Here is a 22398-nt window from a genome sequence, read left to right as displayed (position 1 = left end):
ACGGTGGGGTCTGGCCACACAGCACGGTGGGGTCTGGCCACACAGCACGGTGGGGTCTGGCCACACAGCACGGTGGGGTCTGGCCTCACAGCACGGTGGGGTCTGGCCTCACAGCACGGTGGGGTCTGGCCTCACAGCACGGTGGGGTCTGGCCACACAGCACGGTGGGGTCTGGCCACACAGCACGGTGGGGTCTGGCCACACGCCCAGTCTAGGGGAAACGCTCCACCCTCCTGCGAGATAGGAAGTGGACAGTGGGGGGAGGGAGGAGGAGAAGAGCCAGGGTCTTCTTGTCAAGGTAACCAAAGGAAGAGACCAGCCAGCAGCACCCAGACCCCAACAGGGCTGTTAAAGTTAGAGCCACTTTCTCTCTGCCCAGGCCCCAGAGAAACCACACAGCTGCTTCTCCTCCCTCCCAGCCCGCCTGCAGCCAACACAGTGACAGCTGCACCTGTGTGACTTTGACTGGGAGAGGACATGGACTCCATTCCACCACAGCCTCTCTCCAACTCACTGACAGACTAGCTGGCCTCCATTTTAATGGGATCAATTGCAACTAACAGGCAGAAGTTAATGCACAGCTGCATGTTACCACTGGATTTCTTAAAACGCTACTAACGGGAGATAACATGCACCTGCGTGTTAAAACCAAAAACGCACAAGAATAAACCAGCAGATCAGTTGGTCTTCCGTTGTTACTGTGTCAAACGATTTAGATACCAGACAGCTGCATCTAGGTTCTCTACTCCTGACCCCAATGAAATATCGACCTATCAGGAACATTGAAAATACCAAGACTGGTATAAATCAAAAATATTTATTGTAAGAATATTGACCCAGTATAGTACAGCACTATACTATAATGTACTGAACTGTACTCTGTAGTGGGCAGTAAGATTTGATATGTGTATATACAGTATATACAGTATATACAGTTGAAGTCAGAAGTTTACATACACTTAGGTTGGAGTCATTAACTTGTTTTTCAACCACTCCACAAATGTCTTGTTAACAAACTATAGTTTTGGCAAGTCGGTTAGGACATCTACTTTGTGCATGACACAAGTAATTTTTCCAACAATTGTTTACAGACAGATTATTTCACTTCTAATTCACTGTATCACAATTCCAGTGGGTCAGAAGTGTACATACACTAAGTTGACTGTGCCTTTAAACAGCTTGGAATATTCCAGAAAATGTCATGGCTTTAGAAGCTTCTGCTAGGCTAATTGACATCATTTGAGTCAAGTGGAGTTGTACCTGTGGGTGTATTTCAAGGCAAACTAAGCAATTAAAATGTTTATCTGACTCCATAAATATAATTAGCAATATACAATTACTTTGTCAAATGAATGGATTCACATACAAGGCGTTAAGCTGAAGTTACAAAGCATTATCAGGCATTATTCCAAGCATGAGAGAGAGACAAACCATAGCCTGTGCCATGGCCCATAGCTCATGGGAGAGTTAGAGAGAAGGAGAGAGCGTATCTCACCACAGCAGGTCAGGAACATAAGAGTAAGAACAATGAATGTAAGAAGACCCTTTGTTAGAAGAATCTGAGTCATTTTGATTAAAAATCAGTTGTTGACCAAAAGTATTACTGTAAAGTTAACTGCCAATCAGATATTAGAGGTACGTGATGTAATCACGACAGAACCTCTGCTTCTCAGAGGTGTGACATTGGGGGTTCAACACAGACAATGTTGAATTCCTAAGACAACACAGGAAATTCTTGCATACAGTTGGTAAGAAGAGTCAGTTTGGGGGCTGCCCTACATCTCTACTTTCCTGTACTGAACTATACTCTACTGTACTGTGGAGTACAGTAAAGTACAATACAGTGCATTATAGATGTCTGTTTGGGACACATTAGAATATAATTTGTCATTTGACATACCTTGATTTGACTATAATTTAATGAAAACAGATTATATTAACTCAATCATGATTGGCTTGGTTAAGTTACCGATTTTAGATGTAGACAGTTCAGGAATACTTTATTTACCCCTTTTGATAAGAAATTCCCATACTGTATTTATATGATATCCAATTGGTAGTTACAGTCTTGTCCCATCGCTGCAACTCCCATGCGGGCCCGGGAGAGGTGAAGGTCGAGAGCCATACGTCCTCTGAAACACGACCCTGCCAAGCCACACTGCTCACTTAACCTGGAAGCCAGTCGCACCAATGTGTTGGAGGAAACACCGTACAACTGGTGACCAAAGTCAGCGTGCATGCGCCCGGCCCGCAACAAGGAGTCACTAGAGCGCGATGGGACAAGGACATCCCGGGCCGGTCAAACCCTCCCCTAACCCGGACGACGCTGGGCCAATTGTTCACTGCCTCATGGGTCTCTCGGTCGCGGCCAGCTCGAACACAGCCTGGGATCAAACCCGGATCTGTAGTGACGCCTCTAGCGGTGCAGTGCCTTAGACCGCTGTGCCACTCCGCAGACCAACTACTGTATGTTTTAAGACAAGTTATCAAATATAAAAATACATTGAAAATACCAACACAAGCTTCACATTAATAAAAATGTGTAGAGTATATTGCCACAGTAGATTCTCTCTTGTAAACAAGGAAATATGTCATTTCACTTGTACAGAATGGATGTCAAATAGTTAAGTCTGTGCTTATCCAGCTCAAATATTAGATTTACCAAAGATAATACCCACCGGAGGTCTAAATAGTTTTAAGAAATGTTGGCAGCAACCAGGACTTAAAGGCAGTCAAAATTATGTTTTTCCTGTGTTTAATATGATATTGTACAACAGCTGAATCTATTACGGTAAGGTACTTATTTGATATTGATATAAAAACTGCTGCATTGGGCCTTTAACACCGACATCCGCTTTAGGGAGCGGTAAAATGGTTGCCAATAGCGGTTGTAATTGAGATCAGCTTTGCGGGGGATCTTAGCGCATATTGATGGTTTAACGAGGGATCACCTTGTGTTAAGAGGGTGCTCAATGTTGGCTGCAATTGATTCAAGAAATGTAAAGCCAGAGGCTGTGGCATTGTTGTGGCTATTGGTGTTATTTGAGTACTACAAGCATAGAATATATTTTACAGATCCTATATAAGGCTTTTTCCTATTGCCATTTGTTCCTCATATTATGCTGGTCGTAACATGGCTGTTTCTGCGCCTGGTTCCGTCCCAAATGGCACCACATTCCCTATATAGTGCACTACTTTTTACCAGAGCACCATATGTTTGACTGCCCTGTGAGCTCTCTGACAGGCAGAGACCTCTGCAGCCCCAGAGTGGAAACAGTGGTGACCCCTAGGTTACAGTAGTGCCTCAAACTGCACCTAACGTCTCCCACAGCCCTATTTCACACAGTCACTCAACCAAATGACTAGCGCAGATAAGATGGAGTTAATAAACGGATTGCTGTTGATGATTAATAGTGTTTGGGTTTGTGTGCTCTTAAGCGATTTGTAGATGTGCATACAGTACGTTAGCTCCCAATACTCCCAAACTCGGTATATCTTGATTTCACAACAGTTTGTGTCGATTTGAAAACCCACACCATTTCTCCCTAATGGAAAATGTCACAGCACTAGCTTAAAACATGGGTGATGCAAGATCATCCCAGAGATCGTATTTGGCAGAACAGTATCACCTGTTACTGTGTTCTGTCTGTCATTGGGAGATTCTCTATAGGTTTTGCTAACTCCTCTGTCCTCTTCTCGCCTTCGTTTGAAAAACATCTAAGGTAATCATGGAGAGGAGGAGAGGAGCAGAAATGTGGCAAGGTATGAAACTAGACTCTCCTTGTCCACTATAGCACGTCGTCAGGCAAATTACTTTTACAGAGGTGGAATCCCAAAATGCAAAATGTGTGTGTGTGTGTAAAGTGGTAAAAAGAAATGTGGCAGACATTTTCTAGATGAAACGATAAGTATCGTTTTTAAACGTGTGCATGCTTTTCCCCTTGACAAAACAACAGATGATTCAAAGGGGGTGTGGCAGATATCTAAACTCTTCCACAAAGGACTCCAGTAGGATACACATGACTATCCTCTACGAAAGGGGGATATCAAGGAGGGGGGACACTTTTTTTTCCCGGGTTTACCTAACAAAGAATAGACACTGTCCTCAACCACTTATCGGTTTCCGAGTTGTGGAGGAGACGGGACGGAGGAGTCGAGGAGATGAGTCTTTTGACTAAATGAGAATCTCCCTGAGTTCACGGCAGAACTGGGGTGGTGGTCAGTAATGTGGGGCTATTGTCACTCCATTTCCCACTCTGTGAGGTGCCACATTTCACAGCCACCAGGGAACCATACTGCAGAACCACTTCCTGACTGATGAAAAAAGTTGGACTGGCCCCAAATAGCACCATTCTCCATATATAATGCACTACTTTTGACCAGGGCCAATAAGGTTAAAAGTAGTTAATTTATAGGGAACGGGAAGCCATTTGGGATGCAGCCTAGGAGGCTTTTAAACTCTCCTACCAAGGCCACTTTGATACTAAGTTGTAAAGGTGATTGTTTGCCATGAATAAGGGGTTATCGCAGGAGCAAGACAGGAATAGGCTTTTAGCCTCGCTCAAATAATGGTCATAAAATAACCAATGTGACACAGTTTCCCCTTGTGGAATGATCATTATACAATTTTATCCACACGTTAAATCAAAATTGGTCTTTAGAATTGGCATCCTCTTTAAACTATGTACTTAGTGTTTTCCCTTTGTGGTTTTGTTGATTTTACCACTCTCCAATGGCATGTCAACGCTTTTAGGGAAAGTGCCGTATTAGGAAATGTTTCCCTACCAAAAAAGTAATGATTGACTTTCTAATCTCATGGAGCATTGATGTCATAACAAAATGGAGATAGAGCTACGTTTCTTTGTATTTACTTTTGTGCTTGTAGCACATTGAGTTCTAGGACTCTGGAACTCTCCTCTCATAGAGTACCACAGTATCAGTCATAATACCCATAAAACCTAGCGGTCAAACAAGGAAATTGTTCCAATTGTTTTTCCACCATTCATTTTTCCCCCATAGGGAATTTTAGAAACACTTCAAATAAGGGCTGTGTTTCGTGTAAACTTACCCTGGTGTGACTTTTAAAAATCGTGTACATTTCTCTAGGACAAGGTGACTTTTAGCAATATATTTGCCTGTATTTACACCCCCAAAATTAAATTAAATTTGCTGCTAATGTGGCTATCATAAAGAACTACAAATGCCATTTATGTGGACGAGACTTCCGAACCAAGGCAATGTTAGCTAAATTTAGTAATTAATAAATTGGCTACGTTTCTTTAAATTGACAATTCTGTGAACTGCCTTGTGCAAGTTTTAAATTGACACAATACCTGATAGCAAAGGTGTCAGCTAGAGATGACGTGCAGGAGCTCGCAAGGATTTGTCGTCTTGAATGATGTCTACTTTTCAGATCTGAGACACTAACGGCGCCGACAGAGATGGCCGCCTCGCTTCGCGTTCCTAGGAAACTATACAGTTTTTTGTTTTTTTTACGTGTTATTTCTTACATTGGTACCCCAGGTCATCTTAGGTTTCATTACATACAGTCAAGATGAACTACTGAATATAAGAGCAGCGTCAACTCACCATCAGTACGACCAAGAATATGACTTTCGCGAAGCGGATCCTGTGTTCTGCCTTTCACCCAGGACAACGGAATGGATCCCAGCCGGCGACCCAAAAAAACGACTTCGTAAAAGGGGGAAACGAGGCGGTCTTCTGGTCAGACTCCGGAGACGGGCACATCGTGCACCACTCCTTAGCATTCTTCTCACCAATGTCCAGTCTCTTGACAACAAGGTTGATGAAATCCGAGCAAGGGTAGCATTCCAGAGGGACATCAGAGACTGTAACGTTGTTTGCTTCATGGCTCACTGGAGAGACGCTATCTGAGTCGGTGCAGCCAGCTGGTTTCTCCACGCATCGTGCCGACAGAAACAAACATCTTTCTGGTAAGAAGAGGGGCGGGAGCGTATGCTTCATGGTTAACGAGACGTGGTGTGGCCACAACAGCATACAGGAACTCAAGTCCTTCTGTTCACCTGTTTTAGAATTCCTCACAATCAAATGTCGACCGCATTATCTACCAATGGAATGCTCTTCGATTATAATCACAGCTGTATTATATTCCCCCCCCCCCCAAGCAGACACATCGATGGCTCTGAACAAACTTTATTTGACTCTTTGCAAACTGGAATCCATATATCCTGATGCTGCATTCATTGTAGCTTTTAACGAGGATTTTAACGAGGCTAATCTGAAAACAAGACTCCCTAAATTGTTTCAGCATATCGATTGCGCAACCAGGGCTGGAAAAACCTTAGATCATTGCTATTCTAACTTCCGCGACGCATATAAGGCCCTGCCCCGCTCTCCTTTCGGAAAAGCTGACCACGACTCCATTTTGTTGATCCCTGCCTACAGACAAAACTAAAAAGAGCTCACTTTCGTCATCATGAAGTGCTTTGAGAGACTAGTCAAGGACCATATCACCTCCACCCTACCTGACATCCTAGACCCACTCCAATTTGCTTACCGCCCAAATAGGTTCACAGACGATGCAATCTCAACCACACTGCCCTAACCCATCTGGACAAGAGGAATACCTATGTGAGAATGCTGTTCATCGACTACAGCTCGGCATTTAACACCATAGTGCTCTCCAAGCTCGTCATCAAGCTCGAGACCCTGGGTCTCGACCCCGCCCTGTGCAACTGGGTACTGGACTTCCTGACGGCCCCCAGGTGGTGAGTGTAGGCAACATCTCCACCCCGCTGATCCTCAACACTGGGGCCCCACAAGGGTGTGTTCTGAGCCCTCTCCTGTACTCCCTGTTCACCCACGACTGTGTGGCCACGCACGCCTCCAACTCAATCATTAAGTTTGCGGACGACACAACAGTGTTAGGCTTGATTACCAACAACGACAAGACTGCCTACAGGGAGGAGGTGAGGGCCCTCGGAGTGTGGTGTCAGGAAAATAACCTCACACTCAACGTCAACAAAACTAAGGATGATTGTGGACTTCAGGAAACAGCAGAGGGAACACCCCCCTATCCACATCGATGGAACAGTAGTGGAGAGGGTAGTAAGTTTTAAGTTCCTCAGCGTACACATCACAGACAAACTGAATTGGTCCACCCACACAGACAGCATCGTGAAGAAGGCGCAGCAGCGCCTCTTCAACCTCAGGAGGCTGAAGAAATTCGGCTTGTCACCAAAAGCACTCACAAACTTCTACAGAGGCACAATCGAGAGCATCCTGTCGGGCTGTATCACCGCCTGGTACGGCAACTGCTCCGCCCACAACCGTAAGGCTCTCCAGAGGGTAGTGAGGTCTGCACAACGCATCACCGGAGGCAAACTACCTGCCCTCCAGGACACCTACACCATCCGATGTCACAGGAAGGCCATAAAGATCATCAAGGACAACAACCACCCGAGCCACTGCCTGTTCACCCCGCTATCATCCAGAAGGCGAGGTCAGTACAGGTGCATCAAAGCAGGGACCGAGAGACTGAAAAACAGCTTCTATCTCAAGGCCAACAGACTGTTAAACAGCCACCACTAACATTGAGTGGCTGCTGCCAACACACTGACTCAACTCCAGCCACTTTAATAATGGGAATTGATGGGAAATGATGTAAAATATATCACTAGCCACTTTAAACAATACTACCTAATATAATGTTTACATACCCAACATTATTCATCTCATATGTATACGTATATACTGTACTCTATATCATCTACTGCATCTTTATGTAATACATGTATCACTAGCCACTTTAACTATGCCACTTTGTTTACATACTCATCTCATATGTATATACTGTACTCAATACCATCTACTGTATCTTGCCTATGCCGCTCTGTACCATCACTCATTCATATATCCTTATGTACATATTCTTTATCCCCTTACACTTGTGTCTATAAGGTAGTAGTTTTGGAATTGTTAGCTAGATTACTTTTTGGTTATTGTTAGTTAGATTACTTGTTGGTTATTACTGCATTGTCGGAACTAGAAGCACAAGCATTTCGCTACACTCGCATTAACATCTGCTAACCATGTGTATGTGACAAATAAAATTTGATTTGATTAAATGGAGCCAAATATATTTATAAAAGTCACCTTGTCCGATAGCGATTTGCATGGTTATCAAAACGTCACGCCAGGGTAAGCCTACACGAAACACAGCCCTTATTTTAAGTGTTTCTCAAATTCTCTGAGAAAAATGACTATTGGAACCATTTCCCTGTTTGACTGCTAGTTTATGGGTATTGTGACAACTCCACTGTGGGGCTCTATTAGGTAACTCATTGATTTTTCTCTTCTCAATGGGTAGCTCTGGGTTCTCTCCTCTCATTGGGTAGCTCTTTGGGTAGCTCTGGGGTCTCTCCTCTCATTGGGTAGCTCTGGGTTCTCTCCTCTCATTGGGTAGCTCTGGGTTCTCTCCTCTCATTGGGTAGCTCTGGGTTCTCTCCTCTCATTGGGTAGCTCTGGGTTCTCTCCTCTCATTGGGTAGCTCTGGGTTCTCTCCTCTCATTGGGTAGCTCTGGGTTCCCTCTTCTCATTGGGTAGCTCTTTGGGTTCCCTCCTCTCATTGGGTAGCTCTTTGGGTTCCCTCCTCTCATTGGGTAGCTCTTTGGGTTCCCTCCTCTCATTGGGTAGCTCTTTGGGTTCCCTCCTCTCATTGGGTAGCTCTTTGGGTTCCCTCCTCTCATTGGGTAGCTCTTTGGGTTCCCTCCTCTCATTGGGTAGCTCTTTGGGTTCCCTCCTCTCATTGGGTAGCTCTTTGGGTTCCCTCCTCTCATTGGGTAGCTCTTTGGGTTCCCTCCTCTCATTGGGTAGCTCTTTGGGTTCCCTCCTCTCATTGGGTAGCTCTTTGGGTTCCCTCCTCTCATTGGGTAGCTCTTTGGGTTCCCTCCTCTCATTGGGTAGCGCTTTGGGTTCCCTCCTCTCATTGGGTAGCGCTTTGGGTTCCCTCCTCTCATTGGGTAGCGCTTTGGGTTCCCTCCTCTCATTGGGTAGCGCTTTGGGTTCCCTCCTCTCATTGGGTAGCTCTTTGGGTTCCCTCCTCTCATTGGGTAGCTCTTTGGGTTCCCTCCTCTCATTGGGTAGCTCTTTGGGTTCCCTCCTCTCATTGGGTAGCTCTTTGGGTTCCCTCCTCTCATTGGGTAGCTCTTTGGGTTCCCTCCTCTCATTGGGTAGCTCTTTGGGTTCCCTCCTCTCATTGGGTAGCTCTTTGGGTTCCCTCCTCTCATTGGGTAGCTCTTTGGGTTCCCTCCTCTCATTGGGTAGCTCTTTGGGTTCCCTCCTCTCATTGGGTAGCTCTTTGGGTTCTCTCCTCTCATTGGGTAGCTCTTTGGGTTTAGTTTTTTGACCCCATTTTGATTCCATCTCCAGCCAGGCAATTCGCTACGGCATCAAACACAGCCTGGGACAACAGCTGTTGCCATGGGACAGACACACGGCGTGACTGACAGGCAGCCACAGGTGTTGCCCCCCCCCCTTCAGTTTCACAGGGTTGCAGGCCGCTGCTAGATTGTTGGCCACTTGGTCATTTTGTGTGTGTGTGTGTGGTCACTGTTAGCCCATTCTTCAGGGTGTGTTTTGAGTGATCTTGCTATCAGCAAGAATAAGAAATGCATGAGTGAGTAAGTATTCATGTGTAATGATTCCTATGCGACTTGTTTTCATTCATTCAATGTTTTATTAATGGATTCACTGGAGTAAATTACACCTGGGCTAGGACATAAACCAGGGTTTCCCGGTCCTGGAAGGCATTGGTATGTGCATGATTTAGTTCCAGTCCTGGCTTAACACTCCTGATACAGACCAGTCATATGAGTGTATACTACATACCAAACCATGACGTCTGTGTAGGGTTGGGAAATATGACCAAAATATCATATCACAATATTTTTCACATTCTAAATATGCTTTGAGTAGTTCATGACTCTAGGGTGGCACCACATTAACAGTGATTTCAATGGGGCTTTCTCCATTCGGATGATTTTATACGGTTCAATCCAACTTGAAATAAAAACAAATTTCATCATTTCCTGCACTTTAGTTATAATTTCCACACTGTTCCAAGCAGAGCTGCATGATATGTGCAAAACGTCTAGGCATAGTTAATTGGTGAACTGTTGAAATCAAAGAGTTAGATTATTTTTCCACCGTTGGAATATAGCGGGGAGCACATTGAATACATTGTTGTTTACATGACAATGAATGAATAAGCCAGGGAGGACTTGACGGGGTAGGAACCAAAGTGTTGTTCAGTGTTTTCAGGGGAACGTAATAGATGTTACATGACATGTTTTCTTACCTCAAGTAGCTAGCTAACTAACATATTAATGCTTATCCGATTTAGAAGATACTGTTGCACAACCAACATGTTTATCTAGGACTACACCAGCACTGGTAACATGCAACATATTTTTTATAACTAACCCAAGATAGACCACAGCCTGTTGTTTCCAATGTGAGCAAATTAACCATAGTTGGTAGAACAAGCAAGGAGGTAGGCAGAGCCAGGCACGAGCTATCGAGATCCTATTGGCACGTTCTAGCATGTATTTGCATATTTCTGTGACGTGTGCAATAATTCAATTCGTCCTTGTACTCATTGTAAATAATATCACTGTTTTGAAACTTTGGCAAAGGGTAAAGTCTGCTAAACAAGTCCACTCTGTTCGTAACAAATTATTGTTTTGGGAACAGTACTGTATTGAGATCAAATGTTTAATTGATGAGAATTTGCAGAATGTCTGCCAAAATCCTAATCTTCTCCCACTGCCGGCAACTGGGCTTCCTCTCATCGCCAACCAGAAGCTTCACATTTATACATCCTGTGAAACATCTAGTTTATTGTTCTATCTGTGACCAGGCTGTATTAGCTAGCTACATTTGCGCTGACTCTTAGCTGACGAGCTAGCTTGCTAAATGTACTAACTAGAGATTAGCATGAGTGGCTAATAGAACTTGCTAAAGACAAACTAGCAGACAGTAGTTTTTACACAGTAAGATACACAAACGAATAGTGTATTTATAGAACACTTATAAAAAGCAGCATCGTTGTCACAGCCATCTTTCTGCGTCTATCTGACCATGCAGACTACAGAGTGAACGGCAAGAAAGTGCTTGTGACTCCGTGGTCGAGCAGCTGCTCTCTCCTTGATTGACAGGGCAGGCTTGGTGTGGGACGCGGCTTGCAGCAAGAGGAGAGGGAGAAAGACGGCTCAAGTAGCAAACAGAGTGAACCATAAAAACGGACATTAAATTCGCTGGAGTTACGTATCACATTTAACAAACCAAACATTGAAATACCGTAATAGAAGGTAAAGTTAAAAACCCAAACCGGCCTGAGCATCAATACCGTTGTATATAGTAAAATACGGTATACCGCCCAGCCCTACTTCTGTGTATTTGAAATGTGCAGAGTAACTAATAAAGTGTCTCCTGTCATCTCTAGCGTCCTGGAATGCCATCTGGAGCTAGGATGCCCCACCAGGGTGCCCCCATGGGCCCCCCCGGCCCCCCGTACAGTGGGAGCCCTACGGTGCGGCCCGGCCTGCCCACCCCGGTCATGGAGCCCAGCCGCAAGAGACCTGCCCCCTCCCAGCAGAACCAGCAGCAGCAGAACGTACAGAACCGGGCCAGAAAGTGAGTCACATGGCCAGGATTCATCCAAGATCCAACCGCCGTCCCCTCTCACCTCTGCAACCTACTAGCCCTCTCTACTCCATGCCTGCCTCTGGTCATGTTTCTGTGTGTAATAACTGCAATTCACCATCTATCAGACCGAGTGTTTCTCACTCCTGCATTGTGCTGTGAGTGCTCTCTCTCTTATCTGTGCTCCCCCTACTACTTAGTATTGCAACCTATCCACGACTCTCTGACACTGTTCACCCCTTATCTACACTTGGCGATTTAGGTTTAGCGACATTTATGACCTCTGTTTTGTGGTCTGTTAGCTATCATGATCAGCATATTGTGGAAACCATCTACACTCCTCAGAATAAGAGCTAACCTGGGTTATGAGATCTAAAATCTCTGCCAAAACTAATCAGTCTGTCCCACGAACTGGCTTCTGAAAATACTTGACAGTCACAAAAACAGTTCCTCAGAACCACACCCACATTGTGTTGGGCTTCACATGTACACCACCGGCCCTGAGTAATTCCTCAGGGAGGTGATAGAGCCAGGTGTAGTTATTAGAGAGTAGATCAATATTCTCCCTCTCTCCCTCTGTATCCGCAGTGCAATTGATCCACTCACAATTAAGCAGCCTTGTCAAACAAGGGCCAGGAAAATTGTTGTCCTATGTCGGCCCTCCACCCCTACCCCCACGGCTCCCTCCCGTTGAGGGCCTGCCCGATCGATGTCCGAGGGTGACCCAGTAGGTGACACTTTCTCTGGCAAAGCATATGCTTGTCCTCTGGCAGCTGACAGCCCCCTCCCCAGCCAACAGCCCAGCACAAGCACAGCCACCTGTGTTTGCAGTGTCATTGAAACCGTATGGCTATTGGCTAGATGCACCTGAGCTCGTCCTGTCGAGCCAGCACTTTTCTACCCATACAAATCTGCCATGCTTCTAAAAATAGGGCATATTCAAATTTCAATTTACAAGGATGCTATAAATAGTATTATGTAATTGCAGTCGAGTCAAAGATCAGATTTAATTTGGTACTTTTTGCATTGTAGACAATAGGAAGGATGTTTTGGGCTGAGAATTATAGGACAGCCCTATAATTTGTGAAAAAGCTTCAGGTGCAGCTATACCTTACACATAGAAAACCCACAAAGACTATAGGCCTACATTGAAGCATTCAGATATGCCCAGTAAGCCTACTTTTATCAATTCGACCTGGATCCTAGTAGGACTAGATGGGGTGTTTTTGCTTCTCTGTCACTCCCTGTTCCACGGTGTGCTAGTCTGTGCCTTAGTCCCAGTGTGTTCATTACCAATGTGTCTGATTGTTGTTAGTGTGCCATCTAAACACTGAAGTGAGTGAAGCATGATTCCCCACTGTCCAATGAGAACCTTTCCCTGTTAGACAAGTGTCAAATGAGGCCCCCAGATCCACTGATCACCAGGATCCACTATGTCCTCCTCTCTCACTTTGTGTGTGCATGCACACAAATGCACCCCACACTGATGCCTGTACATACTACCTCCACACTTGCACCGATACTAACGCACCCTCACCTACACAGACGTACGTACACACAACCACGAATTTGTCCTTCAGTACAGACATCCTGCTTGCTGCCACTAGTGTGTTGTCCCACCAACCAACCTCTTTTAATCAGAGAACCTTCAAATCACATCAACCCTTAGGAAGCCAGTGGGATTCCCTGGAGCCAATGAGATGCCAGCGAGGCAGATGGACATGAGAGATGCCCAATCAGATCCAACGCTCGGATCAAAGTAGGAGTTTATTCTGCTGCATGTCCGTTTTTTTTTTGACACGTTTTTACTCGCCGCCCTGCCCTCTCCCCTGACCCCCAACCCCAGCACTTCCGAGTGTAGGCTCGGTCAACCCACCCCCAAATGTTACCCCAAACAAACCCCTATGTTTGTCTACCCATGAGGAAAGCTTTACCAGGTGTTCATTAGGGTACCTCCGAATGTGAAGATGCATGCTGTAGACTGAAGCATGGCATGATGGGAACAAATTATGCTGCAAGTGTCTCTTTTAGGAATGTCAGCTATACCAAAGGATGCCCTAACACCTATTTAATCAACTATGTTTTTTTATGTTTTGGTAAGATGCAATGTTTCATAATCTCTAGAGGGCTGTGATTCCCAGTTTATGACCCTCTCAGATCCCTTTGAAATGTAACCAGGCCAGCCCTCGATGTTGCTCTAATGCGTTTCAGCATTTGGCCTGAAACTAATTATTTTGCCCTGCCCTGTTAAAAGACGTCTGAGTGAGTCTGAGGTCTCTGCTGGTGTGCCAATGTCTAATACAGTTTAACATTACTCACATATCCTCATACTATACAGTTGAAGTCGGAAGTTTACATACACTTAGGTTGGAGTCATTAACTTGTTTTTCAACCACTCCACAAATTTCTTGTTAACAAACTATAGTTTTGTCAAGTCCGTTGTGTCATGCACAAAGTAGATGTCCTAAGTGATTTTTCCAACAATTGTTTACAGACCGATTATTTCACTTATAATTCATAATCACAATTCCACTGGGTCAGACGTTTACACACACTAAGTGATGTCATGGCGTCAGAAGCTTCTGATAGGCTAATTGACATAATTTGAGTCAATTGGAGGTGTACTTGTGGATGTATTTCAAGGCCTACCTTCTAACTCAGTGCCTCTGCTTGACATCATGGGAAAATCAAAATAAATCAGCCAAGACCTCAGCAAACAAATTGTAGACCTCCACAAGTCTGTTTCATCCTTGGAAGCAATTTCCAAATGCCTGAAGGTACCACGTTCATCTGTACAAACAATAGTAAGTAATATAAACACCATGGGACCACTTAGCCTTCATACCGCTCAGGAAGGAGACGTGTTCTGTCTCCTAGAGATTAACGTACTTTGGTGTGAAAAGTGTAAATCAATCCCAGAACAGCAAAGGACCTTGTGAAGATGCTGGAGGAAACGGGTACAACAGTATCTATATCCGCAGTAAAACGAGTCCTATATCGACATAACCTGAAAGGCCGCTCAGCAAGGAAGAAGCCACTGCTCCAAAACTGCCATAAAAAAGCCAGACTATGGTTTGCAACTGTACATGGGGACAAAGATCGTACTTTTTGGAGAAATGTCCTCTGGTCTGATGAAACAAAAATAGAACTGTTTGGCCATAATGACCATTGTTGTGTTTGGAGGAAAAAGGGGGATGCTTGCAAGCCGAAGAACATCATCCCAACCGTGAAGCACGGGGGTGGCAGCAGCATGTTGTGGGGGTGCTTTGCTGCAGGAGGGACTGGTGCACTTCACAAAATAGATGGCATCATGAGAAAAGAAAATTATGTGGATATATTGAAGCAACATCAAGAAATTAGTCAGGAAGTTGAAGCTTGGTCGCAAATGGGTCTTCCAAGTGGACAATGACCCAAGCATACTTCCAAAGTTGTGGCAAAATGGCTTAAGGACAACAAAGTCAATGTATTGGAGTGGCCATCACAAAGCCCTGACCTCAATCCCATAGAAAATCTGTGGGCAGAACTGCGTGTGCGAGTAAGGAGGCCTACAAACCTGACTCAGTTACACCAGCTCTGTCAGGAGGAATGGGCCAAGATTCACCCAACTTATTGTGGGAAGCTTGTGGAAGGCTACCCAAAACATTTGACCCAAGTTAAACAATTTAAAGGCAATGCTACCAAATACTAATTGAGTGTATGTAAACTTCTGACCCACTGGGAATGTGATGAAAGAAATACAAGCTGAAATAAATCACTCTACTATTATTCTGACATTTCACATTCTTAAAATAAAGTGGTGATCCTAACTAACCTTGGAGGATTTTTACTAGGATTAAATGTCAGGAATTGTGAAAAACTGAGTTTCAATGTATTTGCATAAGGTGTATATATAAACTTCTGACTTCAACTGTATCTGTCCCAAGCATATACATCTGTCTCTGTCCTATGGTTCACTTAACACAGGGCTTCCAAAATGACATCCCTTGGACCCCAACCAGACGTACTGAGGAAGCTTGAGAGAGCACAAACCTATGACACTATTTCAAACTTGTTCTCTCAAATCAGTATCTGGGCCCAACATTAACAATGCACCACTTTTCCGGCAATAACCGATTCATAACAAAAACATATATGTAAGCCAAGAGTCGCTGAGGAGGCACAGACTGCAGCTGCAGAACCGAACTAGAAAGGTTCGGCATCTTAATCATACCAGCACACCTCGTGCATTAGCTGGGACCAATGGTAAGTAAATCCATCAAGTTTTGTAACACAAATTATGTCCAAGACAATAAATTCAAATATTTATTATATTTTCAAATTTTTTCATACCCAAAGAATGACAAGTATGCTACCGAAAGGCAATTTTTTTTTTTTTTTTTTCCCACATGAGATTTCACAGGTAATGCCCTGAAAACATGTCGTTATGGTACACATACAGTGCATTTAACATAGTGTTTTCAACTGAAATATTTGACACACTTTGAAATTGTGTGTGTTTATTTATACAGTAATTATAATTCAACATGTCCTCACCTAATGATGAATTGAAATTATTTCACCTCTGTGGCCAATTTATTGCCTTAACCTCCCTACTTTTCTACATTTGCACACACTGTACATAGATTTTTCTATTGTGTTATCGACTGTACCTTTGTTTGTGTAACTCTGTTGTTTGTCGCACTGCTTTGCTTTATCTTGGCCAGGTCGCAGTTGTAAATGAGAACTTGTTCTCAACTGGCCGACCTGGTTAAATAAAGGTGAAATAACAAAACAAACCTGGGATTTGAACTCAGCATTCCAATCTTTCTGCTACTCCACCATGTCCCTGTCAACAACTGTACAAAAAAAACTGGAAATGCTGAAATAAAGTAAATGAAATCAATGATAACAGATGAGTCAGAATAACTGATCACTAAAATAGCAGTGCAGTTTGACAGTACTCCATATCCTCAGACTATAACTCTCCCAACCGTTGGATTATGTCACCAGATCACCAGATTCCACAAGCAACACATGTGGAAATGTGAAAGCGTGTGATTGTCCACATCCTGTGGTTTTCTCGAAAGGGCAATGACATTCTTGGGATGGTGTCATGGTCCCCTGGAGATTTTTGTCTCGTTCAAATGTTGCCACGTGTGGTTTTATGGTATCACATGTTTTTACATGTTGTCACATTAACTTCACATAAGATCACAAGGGTTATGGGCGACTGTACTTTTCTCCTCATCGGAAAGAAGTTGGATTCAGAAGCGTTGTTATTGGGGGTCACATAACATATTTGGATCTGGAGATGGCCACAGTTGGCGTAGGAGCCAACATTCACTAACATACAAACAATATACAGCATTAATAAAGAGAAGGCTATACTGTACATTGGATGGTACACCATGAGGTGTGTGTGTGTGCATGAGGTATTAGATGTGTCACTGGTCCCTGCTCTCCAGGTGGTATACCGTAGTCCTGCCTCTGCTGGATCCCCCAAAACACACACATCCGCATTGCTCACACACACACACACACACACACACACACACACACACACACACACACACACACACACACACACACACACACACACACACACACACACACACACACACAGCTGGGACACTGGGGTGCTGGATGTGGCCCAGCATTTTAGCAGATGGCCTGGGTGCTACGCTATCAGTCACCATAGTAACATGCTCTCTTTTTCCATTTTCTCTCTGTCTTTCTCTCCCTCTCTGTAGCGCCAAGAGAAGGAAAATGGCAGACAAGATTCTCCCACAGAGGGTGAGATTGCGTATATTTGTATTTTTCTCCCATTAACTCGAGTGTTTGCGTGTTGTTATCCATTCTCTGTTGAATAGAACATGTTTTTGACATGTTTTTGAGTTTTTGATGTAGGGGCTTGGAGGGGCAGAAGATTATGTGTTATTGCAAATGGAGCGTAAAGAGATGCTCGGGTGATCAGAGGCTTGGCGCAGGGCACCGTTGTTGTAATGATTCCTCTTATTTTCAAATGGAATAATCAATAGACTGGTAGGAAACAGAGCCAGTATAAAACAACCTTTCGGGTTTCGAGGAGGCAATTGAGGAGGCACATCTTCTCCACAGGTGAGGGTGGGTCTAGTGTGTGGTCCGCGTCAGGGCTAAACAAACCCACGTCTAGCCACTATCCTCTGCCTGCATGCGCCACAACCGCCGCTCTCCCCTTCATGCCCCCCCTGCCCCGTCTCAGCCCTGCGCAGCCTGGACATTGATTTTGTAAAGGCTGCTGCTGGTGGCACTGGACTGGAGCCCCATACTGATCCCAGCCTCTCCTATGAGTGTCTCTGTAGTCTGTGGGTCTTATCGTAACACAAGCCAGACAGAGGATGAAGATGGCTGCATGGCTCAGGGACAGGGAATGTCCCGCACTGCATTCTGTCTGCACTACACCTCAACTTGGTGACAGACAGATGCAGGTAGAGAAGGAATGAGATGATCGAGGGAACAATGAAGGGAGAGACAGACAGATTAGAAGGATGGAGAGGGGTAATGCAGTGGGAGAATCTGGGAGTCTGTGCCCAGTTTGGTAAGTAGCCTTGGCAGAGTGCGGACTCCCATCTGGGGATGAGTATGGTAATGTGTCAAGGAGGGTAGGGGCAGGTTGGGTAGGGGTGGGGTTCGCGCTGATGCGCCTGCTGCATTTCAAATGCAGACTTAGCACCACTAAAGGCAGGACTTGTGCACCAATTAGTGAGTGGTGTTGAGCAGTCACAGCTCCTGTGGGCACTACTGCCCGCTCTGTCACCTACATTAGGTGCGTCACTCCTGTAACAGAAGGACGGAAAGGTTTTTTGTGGAAAATGGTGGCTTGAGAGAACACAGTCACCGTTGCACTGCAGACGCCAGACATGCTTTGATGGCAGAAAGCCTTACCTTAATGAAGCTTAAAACGCTAAACTCAGTCAATACCACGACTTATTGTCACTATCTTTCTTTCCCAGTTCAATTTGACTGGATACTAGGATTCTTGTTCTTAGAAAGCAATACACGGGCATTGTGTTATATGATCGAGTATATTGCGTCAGAGACTCTAAGAGTTGGTAGTTTGATTTCTCCTCTGATCAGATTCGTGAGCTGGTCCCTGAGTCACAGGCTTACATGGACCTGCTGGCCTTCGAACGTAAACTGGACCAGACCATCATGCGTAAACGGGTGGACATCCAGGAAGCCCTGAAGAGACCCATGAAGGTAACACGCATCATAGGCCTGAAGTATCTCACTACTATAATATACTTTACTGTACGAGCAGCAGCAGGTCGCCTAGCGGTTAAGAGCGTTGATCCAGTAACCCAAAGGTTAGAATCCTCAAGCTGACAGGGTGGAATAATCTGCCGTTCTGCCCTTGAGCAAGGCAGTTATCCCCCCAACAACAACTGCTCCCTGGGCGCCGATGACGTTGATTTAAGGCAGTCTCCTGCACCTCTCTGGTTCAGAGGGGTGGACTTAAATGCAGAAGACACATTTCGGTTGAAATCATTCAGTTGTGCAACTGACTACATAGGTATTCCCTTTCCCTATACGAACATACTATGCCCTTTGAACAACGGAACATGAAAACATCTCTGTATTTTTCTTTGGTACCAAAGTGGCCAAGACTGATGTGTCCACTGGTTCCAACAGTGTCTTTGTGTTTGTGTCGACAGCAAAAGCGTAAACTGAGGCTGTACATCTCCAACACCTTCAACCCTGCCAAGCCCGACGCTGACGACTCGGATGGCAGTATTGCATCATGGGAGCTGCGGGTTGAGGGGAAGCTACTAGATGATGTGAGTATTCTACTTCCTGTAGGACGATGGAATATCACTGGATCAATTCATTGTGATTTGGTTTGTTTGATTTTGTTTAGAAAAGTATGTTTTTTTTTCCCCCTCTCATTGTGAAGTCTCCTCTATGTATGATAGCGATTATGCCCGGTTTCTTTTGAGCTGTATCCCCACCACTGAATCAGTACATATTTTCTGGCAGGTTGACGCCTATTGTGATGAGTCTTGTCATGGAGACAGAAGTGAGTGATTTTGTAAAAAAAATCATGAAAACAAGATTTTTGGTCTTAATTTAAGGTTAAGCATTAGGGTTAGCAGTGTGGTTAGGGTTAAGTTTACCACCAGATTTTATCACTTTGTGGATTTGCCAGCTTGTGACCACTCTGGAGAACTGCCTCCAGAACAAGATTCATGACGAAAACCGCTAACCTGCTATTTTATGGGGAACTATATTTGAAATGTGGCAGCATGGTGGGTTAAATGTACTTTTCACCATGTTGAAATACCTTTAAAAAAATCTGTGGCCTTGTCTCAATCATTCAACCAAGTATGAATATTGCAAGCTCTTTGATCCAGGAGCTGCTTTGTGGCGTGTTTGCCACACATTCATGTATGGCAGTCTTGTATAGTTCTAACATATCTCCACAATTCCACAGTCGGCCCACTTCAGTCACCAACAAGATTTGTTTGTTTTGTTAGGCCTTCTGAGGAATGATAAATGTTTCGCTAAAAGTTTGCACAGATTATTTCTGCAACATGAAAAGCAAGATGACCATAGATTTCTTTCACAGAGTAAGATCGACTTCATCAGTTTTGAGTCAAGGCTGTCATTTCAGTGGTTTGGACTATTTGAGGTTTCTGAGCCCACAAATATTTTCAGCCCACTTTTAAGGAAGTGGACTCTGAGAATATCCTGTTTTCACATTGTATGTGGTCCCTTCTATGTCTTTGGTCATCCCCTTGCCCTAGGGCCTACAGTAAATTTAATGATATCACTGCTTTGTGGTTCTAGAAATGTTGCTATAGTCAATGACAACAGTATATCAAGTTATCTAAGGCAGGTGTTCAACAGTAGTGCATAGGGGTCTAGTTGGAATCACTCCCGGAGATAGATGTTCAGTAACCAGGAAACAAACAAGGGCCTAGCCCAAAGGCCAGCAGATGGCGCTATGGAGTTTCATCTTACCGTCCAAAGGGAATGCATGCAGCCGGCTATACACTTGTATCCCCCGTGGACCGGTTTGTACATAAAATATACTATATTCAGGCTACAAAGGAATCCATTTATTTCTTAGAAGACGGGGGGGAATATGCATACTTTCTTTATGAAACACCATGCTAGAGTGGACAATGCTACTTCCTGATGTTACGCCCCGCGTTCAGCCAGGGTTAGTAAACAGACTGCTGAAGCTTGATTGGCTGCATGCAATAAGCAACATCCGGGACTAGCATTCTCAGGCATTAGCCACTTTAAAATAGTGGTGAGAAATCCTGTTTCATAAAGAAAGTATGCATATTTCAGACTACAACAAACTGCTTTGCAAAGTGGGGAAACCCTATCTACAATGTAAACGTGTGTGTGTGTGTGTGTGTGTGTGTGTGTGTGTGTGTGTGTGTGTGAGTTTGTCCTGTGTTACTCTTCAAATGTTCATACCAGCCCAAATGTTCCGTCCACATTAAACTAACCACCTCTCTTTATTTCATAGCCTGGGAAGCTGAAAAGGAAATTCTCCTCTTTCTTCAAGAGCCTGGTGATTGAGCTGGACAAAGACCTATACGGTCCTGACAACCACCTTGTAGAGGTGAGTTCATGTTCCCTGATGACCGCTGACCATATACCTGCACCCTCTGTCCTCTCTGTCTCACTCTCGTCTCCTTTACCCTGTCTGTGTTCCGCCCATAGAAATAGAATGAGAATGGAATATATTTTTTGGAATGTCAGTTGAGGACGCTTTGTGCTTTACTGTTTTGGAGGCCCTCAAAATGGCGCCCAGTCCACTCATAATGGCGTAATTAACATGAATGAGGACATCCGTTCTATTCATTCTAATTCTATGGTCTTCAGCCTCATCCAGATCTATTCAGCAGGTTTTGGGCAAACAAGGGGTTAACTATAGTGTTTAACCACTAAAGACTCTTGGCATCGTATCTTTAGTTACAATGCAGCTCACAATGTACACCCCTGTAGAAGATTAGGCCATAGGCTAGCTATGATTGAGAAAATAAATACACTACCCACTGTGCACACACTTGTTGAATCAACATTATTTCAATGTAATTTGTCAACGTATTGTGAAGTGGAATCAACATGGAAAATACATTAGATTTGAAAAAAGTCATCAACCAGTGCTGTTTTCGTCTCATTTCAACCTGCCTTGTAAACATTGAAATTAGGGTACACTTCAACTTAACCTGACTTACAGGTTGTTACATCAATCTAATTTCAATATAATCATCAGAACTGTGTATATGTTGAAATTGCATAGAAAATTCCATATGGTTGAATTTTATATTTGATTCGACAGATTTTATTTGACTTTGTTTCAATGTTGATAGTAAAATGTTTGAATCAACGTCATCGTTTCAACGTCATGCCATCAACCTAAATAAAGGGGTATATTGAAATACAATGTGACGCCACAGTCCAAGTTAAACAGGGACACCTACTGGTAAATGCGGGGTAATGCACTTCAGTGAGAACAAGTTTACGATCCAAATGCCTACCTCTATGTACCGTGCTTAGATTTGGAAACAAGCTGTGTACGTTTCAGCTGAACACATTTAGACATTGCTCAGCATCCATACTCATTTGTGTAGACGACCTAAATAACGTTGAAAGTAAATCCTCTAACTTTTCTTACCCAGGCTGTATGTGAATGTCAATTCAGAGTGAGGTTTGATTTATGAAGTTAACATTGAC

The 22398-nt window shown here is 44.2% G+C and overlaps 1 protein-coding gene across 8 annotated transcripts in view; it reads left to right on the top strand.

Moving 5' to 3' along the window:
* LOC135522551 (SWI/SNF-related matrix-associated actin-dependent regulator of chromatin subfamily D member 3-like) overlaps positions 1–22398 on the top strand; it is a 64378-nt gene that overhangs the window by 30062 nt on the left and 11918 nt on the right. For 6 of the 8 annotated variants that reach the window (XM_064948922.1, XM_064948918.1, XM_064948919.1 and 3 more), the window contains exons 2-7: positions 11486–11676; positions 13355–13444; positions 17415–17457; positions 18781–18903; positions 19359–19481; positions 21185–21280. In XM_064948922.1, coding sequence (XP_064804994.1) covers positions 11486–11676; positions 13355–13444; positions 17415–17457; positions 18781–18903; positions 19359–19481; positions 21185–21280 — 666 coding nt within the window. The remainder of the gene's footprint in view (positions 1–11485; positions 11677–13354; positions 13445–17414; positions 17458–18780; positions 18904–19358; positions 19482–21184; positions 21281–22398) is intronic. The other 2 variants (XM_064948924.1, XM_064948927.1) reach the window with 1 other exon arrangement.

This window comes from Oncorhynchus masou, chromosome 30 (genome assembly GCF_036934945.1).
Source record: "Oncorhynchus masou masou isolate Uvic2021 chromosome 30, UVic_Omas_1.1, whole genome shotgun sequence".
NCBI classification, from domain to species: domain Eukaryota; kingdom Metazoa; phylum Chordata; class Actinopteri; order Salmoniformes; family Salmonidae; genus Oncorhynchus; species Oncorhynchus masou.
Note: the sequence above shows the minus strand (reverse complement) of the source record. Positions and strands in the feature narration are given on the sequence as shown.